The 11,917-nt window shown below is 47.2% G+C and overlaps 1 protein-coding gene across 1 annotated transcript in view; it reads left to right on the top strand.

The window, feature by feature from the left end:
• Positions 1-8,576: 8,576 nt before the first annotated feature.
• MTAP (methylthioadenosine phosphorylase) overlaps positions 8,577-11,917 on the top strand; it is a 46,908-nt gene continuing 43,567 nt past the window's right edge. Inside the window, exon 1 of the mRNA XM_059656534.1 lies at positions 8,577-8,734. Coding sequence (XP_059512517.1) covers positions 8,702-8,734 — 33 coding nt within the window. The 5' untranslated portion in view covers positions 8,577-8,701. The remainder of the gene's footprint in view (positions 8,735-11,917) is intronic.

Here is an 11,917-nt window from a genome sequence, read left to right as displayed (position 1 = left end):
TTCAGTCACCTGTTGACAAGCCCCTCCTGGCCCCTCCCCGCTTTTTAACTTCTTGCCAGATTCAGCTGTAACCAGGTTGAGCGAACAGGAGCTCAAAGGACGAAAGTCTCCAACTGCAAAGAGGAAATCAACACGGAATTGCCAAACAGTGATATAAGCAATGGCCCAGCCTCCCTTGCAGAGGCAGCGCTTTGGCTATGAATCCCCTGTCCCCTTTGCTCATTGTAAGTAAATAAAACTCCCGGCCACAACAGTGTCTCCTTCTGGAATAGTGAACCCCAAGAGGCGAACCCCTTGAGTGCGGTAGCACCAACGCATAGTCATATTTCATGATTCAACTCCAGGGCCTTGCCTCAAGGCATCCCTCACCCCCGCCCAGGCCATACTCACCACACTGTCCCGTGTCCTCCATTCCCCGAGCTCTATGCAACTTCCCAATTACACCTGTAATATGTTGTTCTTTTTTATTTACCTGACCCCCTAAGATATTCTCAGCTCCCCCAAAGCGGGGACAGTATCTCACCAATCTCTGTGTTCTCAGGCCCTAAGGCAGTGCCTGGTGCATCCTCAGCATTAGCACATGTAATACTATGTTCCTAGTGTTGCACGAGTATGAACTTGAACTTTCACACCAACCCTACACTCTCGTCTTCATTTCACAGATGCGGAAACTTAGCCGCATGTAACACGATTCAACACCAAACCGAAGAGTCAGAGCCCATGCTTCTACACCACAGTTCCTCCCATATGGAGCTGTGTTATCCCAGTGGTACGCCACCAACTTTCTTTTTTTAAAAAAAATATATTTTATTGATTTTTTACAGAGAGGAAGGGAGAGGGATAGAGAGTTAGAAACATCGATGAGAGAGAAACATCAATCAGCTGCCTCCTGCACACCCCCTACTGGAGATGTGCCCACAACCAAGGTACATGCCCTTGACCGGAATCGAACCTGGGACCCTCAGTCCGCATGCTGACGCTCGATCCACTGAGCCAAACCGGTTAGGCCGCCACAAACTTTCTTGTCTTCTCTCATTCTCCCAACATATCCTCTGACAAAACAGGCTGGACGGGAAAGGATGGACATTCCAGAGCGAGCTAAGCTTGCCAGCAAGGACCAGATAAGAAACCCAAGGACTTCAGCTAAGAAAGGGGCTTGCACTAAAAAGATCCAGATGGCACCCCAAACCCTTTCCCGAGTGACCTCTGAGGAACTTCCACTCACGAGCTTGCTAAAGATCATGCCCAGTGGAGACTTAACATTAAAATGAGACATGCGATGTATGGCCAGGCATGTTCCCAGCATGTTTAGGAACTGTGCATGTCCCCCACAATGCAAAGTCTCCACTTTTTTCTTGGAAATCCATACTCCTGAACCCACAGACCTCCCACCAATCCTTGAGGACTTCTGATTTCCTCAGACCGGGGCGAAGGTACCTGTAGAACAGCGGTTCTCAACCTGTGGGATCGCGACCCCTTTGGGGGTCAAACGACCCTTTCACAGGGGTCACCTAAGACCATTGGAAAACACATACATAATTACATATCGTTTTTGTGATTAATCACTATGTTTTAATTATGTTCAATTTGTAACAATGAAATTGGGGGTCACCACAACATGAGGAACTGTATTAAAGGGTCGCGGCATTAGGAAGGTTGAGAACCACTGCTGTAGAGCATAAGCTCATCCTTCTGCATTCTTTGATCTAAGAATAAAGTTTCTGCTCTGCTTTACCAAATACAATCTCCTTCTATTGGTGCGAGTGACACTGAGCAAAAGGACCTTATTTTGGGGTCCCTGACCCATAAGGATTGAAGACATTATTCTTTGGAGATAAAATTAAATCTCAGGGTCATTTCCTATAGTTGACGACTCTTCGGTATTTCTAATTCCTTTCTTATGTCTCTTTCAGTTGCTAGCCAAATAGAAGGGCTCGGAGACTTTTGCCAGAAAGGCAAAACTTTACTTAAAAAGTGGTATTCTAAGAGCCTAAACCCACCTAGCTATCTGAATTCCTCTGCCCCTGATTCAGGCCTGGTGAAAACAGAGTGCAGCCTGACCCAGTGATAACCCCATTAGGGAGTTTCTTTGGGTGCAAGCAGCAATTTAAGCAAACAGGCCCTTCTGTTTTTTCTAGCGCTCTTTGTTATTGTGGCAAAATCCATGTTGCGTTTCACATGGGAAATCAAACAGCCAAAGGCAGGAGACTTTTCATTATACGCAGAAATGCCACTGAATGCTTTTTATTCCCATTCAAGCCGTTATTATTTATCTCCTGGCTAAGGATAGAGAAAGTCTGAAAAAGACATCAGTGTTAGGCGGGCGGGCCTCTGCCCCTTCACCCAGAGGGAAGTTTCACAGGCCTGTTTGAAGTTTCAGGGCAAGTGTCACTCAGAAACCAGTGGGTCTGCATTTTCCTTTGCAGTTAAAGTACTCAAACAAGAGACATTGTTCCTGCTTTTAATCTGATTATAAATATCCAACTAAAGCAGTTAAGTGTTTAGAAAAGGTGAAGACCTGGTATACGTAGGAGACGCTGAGTTACTCTGTTGACACTTAACTAAGGTAGCCAAGGACAACGCAGGAAGTCATTTAGTGCTATTAATCAGTAATCTGAAAGCATTGTGTCTGCGTGCAAATGTCTTTCTCTTGGCTGACGTCTGTGAATTGATCGTTGAGGAATCTGATAAAGATACATTCTTAAAGTACACAGCAAAATCCAAATGATTTCCATCAATTACAGCAGCTCCTTTTTGTAAGTCTCAAGCTTGATATTTTAAAACATTTTAGTTATCACCTTGCTTCAAAATGAACAAGGTGCCTTTGTACCTATGGTTAAATTTCCACCTTACTTTCATCAAGATATTTGAGACCTAAAAGGCTTGATCCCCTACTTAAAAACTACCCATCGATTTTTTAAATAAAGATTTCATGCCCAAATAAGCTTTATTTCCCCCCCAAACAGTGTTCTCTAGTCCTGACCCTTGAAAAGTGCTGCCATCTGCTGGCCACTGGTATGTACTACATAAACAGTTTGGGATCCTTGAGGAAAGAACGAAGAAAAACCACACGCATTGTCCTAGAAGCCACTGCAGTAAATTACAGTACACTTGCCTTTTAGAGTCGACCTTTACTTTATAACACCCTTCTCTTCTCTATCTTTCTCTCTCTTTTTTCTTTTTATATGAAGCCAATATGACTCAAGCATTGGACAAAGTTGACTTGGTTAAAAAACAAAAAAGGCAAACATTTGCTGCCCCCTGCTGTTCAAGTTTCTTAGCGTTCCTGGTCTTTCTTTTGCTTGAACCTAAAAACAATGAACGTGTTTTTTTCATTCAATGAGTGACTATAAGCCATACTATGTACCTATAACCATGCTCTATGCAAGATGACTGGGACACAAAACGGACCGCTGTGACAAGGAAAGAAGAACGAAGGATTTCAAGGCAAAATCACATGAAAATCTATTCTAGTGTCCCCAGAATCCACCGATTTGGTTGTTCCAAATCTTTGATGCCAGGGCTTCATAATAGCCTGAGCTTGAAGACAGGGTGCGGGAATGGAAGGGGAGAACAGGCAAGGAGAGGGAGGTAGAGAAGGAGAGAGAGGGCAGGCACAGTGAACAGGATGTAATCCCGTCCTACCAGTCTGAAGGGGACAACTTGCTGTGCTTTTAAATAAAGGGCTAAATGAGTTTAATAGGAGTATCTTTCTTTTGGAGCAAGATTTGTATTTAATGCTTTAATTCTGGCAATTATTGTCAGATGGTCCAGAATAAAATGTTGCATCTGGTGCAAGATCTCTGGGGAGGCCTATATAGCTCTGACCTCCGCTCCTATTGGCCAGCAAGAGATATTTTCACAGTTTAGACAGATTTTCACAGTTTAGAGATATTCTCACAGTTTGATCAGAAGCTGCCTCAGCGATCACCAATACTTCAGACCTCCTCTTCAATCCAGCCACTTGGAACATAGGGCGATACCATAGAGGAGCCTTATCTCCATGAAATATTATGCCTCAGCTTAAAACTTGACACTTACCTCCCCTCTCCTCCTCCCTCCCTCATTTACAGAGCTGACTGGGATCTGTCTTTCAGAACCCTGATTACCTCCTTTGGAAGTTCTTTCTGGATTTTCCCAATTTGATTAAGAACTCCCCTCTTCCATTTTCCCTCAGCATTTTGTAAATACACTAGAGGGCTGGTGCACAGATTTGTGGGGTCAAGGCCTGGCCTGCGGGGGTTGGCCGAAATTGGCTCTCCAACATCCCCTGAGGGGTCCCGGATTGTGAGAGGGCTCAGGCCAGGCTGAGGGACCCCACTGGTGCACGATCGGGGCCAGGGAGGGACATGGGAGGGCTCCAGGGCATGTCTGGCCCGTCTCACCCATTCCTGATCTGATGGACCCCAGCAGCAAGCTAACTTACCAGTCAGAGCATCTGCTGCCTGGTGGTCAGTGTGCAACATATTTACTGGTCGAAAAGTCAGACACTTAGCATATTAGGCTTTTATTATATAGGATTTTCCACTGCACTCTGTGAAATGGTTGTTTCATCGCCAATAAGCTCCTCTCCAACCTCAACCTCCTTCCAAATCACCTGTTCCATCTCCTTGACTTTACTGAAACCTAGTCACCATTTCCCTGCACAGGTTTCTCATGGGGAGGCTGACAGGCCTCACATGGGCCCGTGGTGGAGGGTGGCACCCTCCTGGTTCCTTGCTGCCAGTTCCAAATGGTTGCTTCCATGACCTCTATAAAACTGTGACTACTGTGAGGCTCTACCTCTCTGTGTCATCTCTGACCATCCTTGTGGCTTTGATTGCCAGGCCCTCCAGCAATTGGATCCTGAGTGACCACTGTCCTCTTCCTCGCAAGCCCTGAATGCAGAAAACACACAGAAGAAAAAAAAAAGAAATAAAACAGCTTCCACCCTATCTGATTATCTAATCCAGTTGCTCATCTCCTGGATCTTGCCATAACTTGGGGTTGCAGTTCTTCTAAAACCTTGAGCTTTATTATCACCCTCCAGGACCTTCCCTCCTTCCATCTTTCACACCCCTTCACCTTGCCATCACTGCTCTTAGATTTCCTGGAGACTTCTACCTCCCCAGTCCTTCACTTTCACCCATCACCCATTTCCTTCCTGGCGTGTTTGTTCACTAGAAGGCTAGACTCCCATGGTTGATAATATAAACTAACCTCCCCAACACCTTTGTTCCTCGAACCCCTAACTAATTAGTCAATCTCTACTGACTAATCAGGGAAAATATTAAGGGGTTCAGAGCAAACCTCCCCAAGAAGAGTTCCCCCTCTGGGTGGAATAATCAATGTATTTTGTTTTTACGTTTAATATTCCAGAGTTGAGGGCACATGGATTCTTTTGAGCTGATGGCAATAGAGACCCTGTGGGCTCAAGAGAAACGTCTGTCCCCACCATAACTACCTAGAAATGTTAAATCAGGGGCCTGGCCCGTAATGAGTTATTACCAGAGCTAACTTTTTATGACCTACCTCTATGGCGGGGCAAACATCGAACCACTGAACATCTGCTCTTCTTATCAAACTACCAATTGTCCCCCTCTTCTCTATATCACACTCCTTAGCTCAGAATGTTATATATACCTTATTTTACCTTTCTGTCTCTGAACCGCTCATATACATGGAGTTCCCATATATATATGCAAGTAATTAAATTTGGTTATTTTACCTTGTTAATATGTCTCATGTGGATTTATTTATTAGACCAGCCGAAAGAACCTAGAAGGATAGAATTTCTTCCTTCCCCACTATTGTATACCCTTGCAGATGGGTACTATTTCAAATCCACATCCGTAAGCTGACATGGTTCCACAGCCATCCCAAAATTTACCATCTATCCTCAAACCCATTATGCAACCCCCACTTTCTGGAGAAAATTGGGCCATCAGGAGTGATGGCCTATAGGTTCACAACCTCTACTCTTTATATACATTTGTATTGATTTCAGAGAGAGAAAGGGAGAGGGAGAGAGAGATAGAAACATCAATGATGAGAGCGAATCATTGACCAACTGCCTCCTGCACACCCCCCACTGGGAATTGAGCCTGCAACCTGGGCATGTGCCCTTGACCAGAATCAAACCCGGGACCCTTCAGTTCACAGGCCGATGCTCTATCCACTGAGCCAAACCAGCTAGAGCCACAATACCTACCTCAAATTTATCTAGAGCCCCCTTCTTACCTCCTTCCTTCCAGACCCATGTCTCTGTCCCCTGATATATGACCACGTCCCTATCAGTGCTTCTGATACCATTCCTCTGGGATCCTCTGGGGTCCTGCCTCACTCTATTAGTATCTCCCAGTTTTCCTTCTGTGTGAACTTCACTCTGTGTTTACAAATCTATTAAAAACATTGACTTCCTATTTTTTCTTATCATGTTCCAACTTTCCTCCTTCTTCATCCAAACTTCTTGAAGGAGGTATCTACTATCTCTTTTACTCACCTGCAGACTGTTCCTCATGCTCTTCAGTCTGGCCAGAGTTTCCTCTCTCGGTGGAATAATCAATGTGAATATTTTGCTTTTATGTTTAATATTCCGGAGTTGAGGTTTCTGTGTGTATTAAGAAGTGTTTAAAAGCTATTTAGTTTAAAATTAGTGTTCAATTTATTAAGGTCACAAAATTAAAAACAAGTTTTCCTTCAATATTTAATGTCAACTTACACATTTTTCTATTCTATTTTAAATTGAGTATGATGTGAAATATCATAAGTTTTTCATTGATGATTGGATTAATATTTCTATATTGAACAGAATTATTTCCCTCAGTTCTCTTTTGTAATCATATTCAATTGAATATTTCAAGCGTTTTTCAAAAATTTCTTTCATTTTTAATCATTTCAAATTCCTGACAGGACAGATTTACAACACTTATAAGCAAAACATTCCCAAGAACTCAAATATTTTTTGAAAGAGAATTATTTATATACTTACAAAATTATGTGTTTTTCAGAAATATAGAGAATACTTTTCCCCATAGTTTACTACTGTCAGGCCAGCAAGGGAATGCAAGGACTTCCATAATGGCAGCTGCTATTATACCCAGATACTTCCTAACTCCATCTATCTTTCCCATGAGGACAATTATTACTTTTGCACCATGAATAGTTGCAAGAACCATTGAGCTCTCTCTGAATTTATAACCAGCTAATCACAAAGATCCTCTATGGCATTCTTTAAGTTTGTCCAAAGCAGAATACAAATCATTGAAAATCCTCCCTAAGATTGTTTCTTAGGAAACCTGTTTATCTGGTAATTATTGTCAAAAATAGTGTGGTCACCACTAATGAGTCAAGGCACTCAACCAAGTTAAAGGGACAGCCCCAGGTGTGCCAACACAAAGGGCAATGGAGTATCATGATAGAAAACCAAGTATTCGTGTAAATCGCTCTGTGAATGTCTTATAAAAACTGTGGAGTCTTGCCATGTGAGCTGTAAATTACCACACCTGAAGTAAAGTGACTTGTTCATCACTTATAACTGGGCATCCTGAACCTACAAAACCCTTCTCCCCCTTGAAGCCAATGACACTCAGACAGACTCAGGAATGCATTCGGCAGCCGTTCCTCTGATCCTGACTCTCCTCCTCAAGTCCTACTTGTCCAACTCCCTTGTCTCTGCACCGTAAATTTACTAGTCCATGATGACACTGAGGTTTTTAAGTCTGAATTTTCACCAATTCACACATCTCCGAGGATGTTATGCCTACCTGGGAATTTAAAGGGGCAGCAATTTTTACATTTTATTATTACTACTATTAATTTTCTTATTGACCTCTTAAGATATCTTTTTGACAATGTTCTGTTCTATCCAAAGTGGCTGCTTGTGAATAGAACTTTTAGCTTTTCCCCTCAGCTTCCAATGCCACGCTCTAATCCACTGACAAAGTAGTGGCCAAATGTTCCATTGTACCTGTGATCCAGGAGGACAGTGTGTGTGTGTGTGTGTGTGTGTGTGTGTGTGTGTGTGTGTGTGTGTGTGTGTGTGTGTGTGTTGGAGGGGACCGGCCAGTGTGAAATGATGAAGACAGGAGCCTGCAGCCTGAATCTCGGTGGACTGGATGCTGCCCAGTGGCAGGGGTTAAAGACGGTGCTGGCCCTGTCATGTCAGGCTGGGAGCTAGGCGCGGTCTCAGCGTATTAAGAGCCTGCCCTCCAACTAGAGATGAGGAAGCCGTAGTCCGCTCCCTCTGCCGCTGGTGCACCCCCTCCTTCCCCCGCGAGAGCTGAGCGCAGGCCAGCCTGATTTTACAGAGGAGCCAGCCATCCTTGGCAGAACGGGGATGCTGCTCTTCCTTGTGGGGCTCCTGTTAAAGTTAACGCGGCTGGTTAAAGTGCACAGCAGTCTGGCACCCTACAAGCGCTCGGTAAACGGTCTCCACTGCTATCGTTGTTACAAACCCGTTAGTTACCTCGGGGATGGGGAAAAACACAAACCCACGGGGAACCGGAAAAGTCTGCACTTGGGCGGGACGCGGGAACCCCGATTTGAGGAGGGGGGCGGCGGGGGAGATCCCGCGCCAGCAGCCAATCCAGCTGTCCCGGGGAGGAAGAGGAGGAGTCAGAGCCACTCCGGACCCGCACTGCTCGGTCCCGCGCCGCGCGCTCGATCCGGCTCCGCGTCTCCCCGCCGTGTGCCCATCCCGCAGCCTCCTCCCGGCGCCGACATGGCCTCAGGAGCCACCCCCCCAGCCGTGAAGGTGAGATTAGCCGACCTGGCGGCTGCGGTCCTCCCCTGCCCGCTGAGCTCTCGCTCCCGCCCGGGGGGACCGCGCATCGGGGGCGTGCGCCCAGCCTGGGTGCCCTGCCCGTGCGCCCCTGCCGAGGCGGGAAAGGGCTGGGGCACTGCACCAGGACCGGTTCGCCCAGGGGGAGGGGGGGGAGCGGGCGGGAGGGAAAGCTTGCAAGCTCGCTCCCTCCACCTTTGGTCTCAGCTGCGCCCTCACCGTGCAGGGTGTGGGCAAGCCCTTGGGAGAGGGGCTGTGGGCAGAGCTCCGCCGCGCGCCAGCCTTTCCCGAGTGGGACTGCTTTTCCCGGAGATGCGCTCGGCTGGGGCTAGCAGCGTGCCTGCAGCTCGGAGCCCGTCTCCTCGTGCTTCCGCTCTGATTCCGCTTTCTGCCCGCGGCCCACGTGGGAGAACTAACGTGCTTGCTCTTTTACAAGCTTCCGGCTTTTTTTTTTTTCTTCCAAACGTAGGCCTTCCCCTGAAGTGCCCCCTGCAGCACGTTGCTTCAGGCATTCTGACTTGTGCAGCGCGGACCTGGAGTAGAGGCGGCTCCCTCGGTGGAGGCCTCTGGCTTTAAACTGCTTTGTTTGCGATCTTGAAAGTCAGAGATCGGTTTCAATCAGCGGTTCTCAACCTTCTGGCCCTTTAAATACAGTTCCTCATGTTGTGACCCAACCATAAAATTATTTTCGTTGCTACTTCATAACTGGAATGTTGCTACTGTGATGAATCGTCATGTAAATATCTGATATGCAGGATGGTCTTAGGCGACCCCTGTGAAAGGGTCGTTCCACCGCCAAAGGGGTCGCGACCCACAGGTTGAGAACCGCTGGCACTTGTAAAGACACCTTTGTGCGGTGGGATCCTGAGCCAGAGGAGGGTACGAGTTCTGAGGGGTGCCCTGCGCTTCCCTGGGGCTTACACACTTCTGGCCTGGCTGGCGTCCTGGGAGAGTGTAGAGTTACAGTGCTTAAGGGGAAATCGATAAAACTTAAGATCTCCTCTCTGTTTATGATTGGCTAGGAAGTCAGATAACTTCAGACATGCTTGGCCTCAGGGGTCGGGAGGAGGCCCGCCTCCGTTACCCAGGTATCTCTTGGTTCCTCGCTTTGTGTTCACTTCTCCCGGGAGAAGGCAGATCTCTGCGGGCTCCGAGTTATCGGTCACAGTGATTATTCGTTTTATTCCTTTATTAGGCCCTTGCAGCTTTTCATGCGACAGTTAGGACCGGGAGGGGGGTGGGGCGTGTTGTAGGCACACTTAGATTTGAAACTCCGTTGGTCATTTTGAAAAGAATATTGCATTCAAATATATCTGCAGAACACTGTTCCCTTACCAGTAGGGGGAGGGGGGAAAGGCAGAAAGAGTTTTAATGAAGCGCATGTGCTAAGCGAGGTCCTTAGGTGCCCATCTGTAAAGTGGGGATTTACTGCAGGGTTTGCTGGGGTGTTGAAACTTGTTCAGTGGGAGTGCTTTTAAGTGGGGGAGCTGAGATTCGTTTTGAATATCTTTTCTCCAACAGTTAAATAATGGTAGGTGTCATGGCCACCGCTGTCAGTGGGCCAGCAGGAAACCTGTCCCGGACAGGAATACACTTAGAGAAATAGTAAAAACAGGGAGGGGTGGTGTTTTTAAAACAATCTCACGTGAACCTGGTTCAGCATTCTCCTCGCCACACAGCCTCCCTGTAAAATTGGTGCAGTGCATTTGAGTGCGGAGTGGGCACTGCAGGGCACTGTGGCGAGAGCCTGATGTAATATGGGATGATGCATATTTTTGGCCTCGGCGAGCTGCTGAGTATAAACTGAAGAAGTACGCGTCGTGCTAGGGCTGCCTGCTACTGTCCGTCTCTGAGGTTAGGAGGGTAAGCCTTTGCCGTGGAGAATCCATGCTGCCAACACCAACGTCCCCAGGCTCCTGAGGCAACATCCTGTGTAGACAACATGAGGTGCTGGTGTCCAGAGCAAAATAGGCTGATAAAAACCATATCCTGCCCCCAGATCATGGAATGCAGAGCTGGAAGGTTCCTGAAGATGCGAGAGCCACACGAACCCCTTTTTGTGGGTAGGACGCCGAGACCCAGAAAGGTCAGCTAAGGTGCCCAGCGCCATACAGTCGGACCTAGATAGTAGCTGGCATTCCATCAACTAGATGTTGTGAGACATTCCTGAGTCCCACCTGTGGGCTCTGTGCCCTGTTTTATTGTGGGACTAAAGAGATCATGCAGCTTTAAGGAAGAGCAATTGTAGAGGGAGTGCAAGAAGCCAGCTGCCTCCCTCTGCCCACTGGGCGCTCGCCACTGGGACTGATAACAGCCGTGTCTGGGAGAACCCCAGCATCAGCCGTGGGCAGGTGGTATGTATACTTCACCATGCAGGAGCCTGAACAGGTCTTTGGCACCCAGACAGGGCATTTTGAGGGCCTCCTTCAATGGGAGTGTGGGGGTCCCCCAGGCAGCTTCCCAGCTTTTGTTCTGGGGAATTAAAAATAAGTCTTGTTTATTATGGTTGCTATGACAGGGAGGGGATATGGTCCCACTGTAGGTGGGTTAGTGAGCTGTTCACAAAACGGCGTTAGGGGGACGGAATGTAGACTGGAGAATGGGCTCCTTACGCTCACCTCTTGGCTGTCTGTACCTGGCCAAGGTCTTCAGATCTTGAAGTGACTCTCAGAAACTGGGGGACAACCTACATGCCCCAACTGGAAATGACCCATGAGCCTGTATTTTTTGCCCAGGGACACAGGGGCATTTTGGTCAGGACAACTCCCGTCTTTGTAGGACTGTCCTGAGCATTGCAGGACATGCACCCCCGGGAGAGCAGTGCACACCTGGCCGAGGGACCTGGGCTGAGTCCCTGAGGCAGAGTCTGCCTGGAGAGGAGATGGAGCAGCACCAGGCTCTGTCCCGGCCCACACCGAAAAGCCAGGTTAGGGGCTTTTTTTGTTTTTGTTGCTTTGAGGAAGTTCATTTGGATTTTGTTTGTTTTCGCTAAAGGTGGGAAGGTGTACAAGGACAGTGACAGATATTAATGCACTATTTTCATTTGATCCGTATAATTCTATGGATTTCTTCCCTTCCCTTATATTGGCATACCTCAGAGATAGTGCGGGTTTGGTTCCAGACCGCCACAATAAAGCAAGTTGTAATCTGTTGGCT

This window comes from Myotis daubentonii, chromosome 11 (assembly GCF_963259705.1).
Source record: "Myotis daubentonii chromosome 11, mMyoDau2.1, whole genome shotgun sequence".
Taxonomy (NCBI): Eukaryota; Metazoa; Chordata; class Mammalia; order Chiroptera; family Vespertilionidae; genus Myotis; species Myotis daubentonii.
The sequence above is the reverse complement of the archived record's forward strand: the minus strand, read 5'-3'. Positions and strand labels throughout refer to the sequence as shown.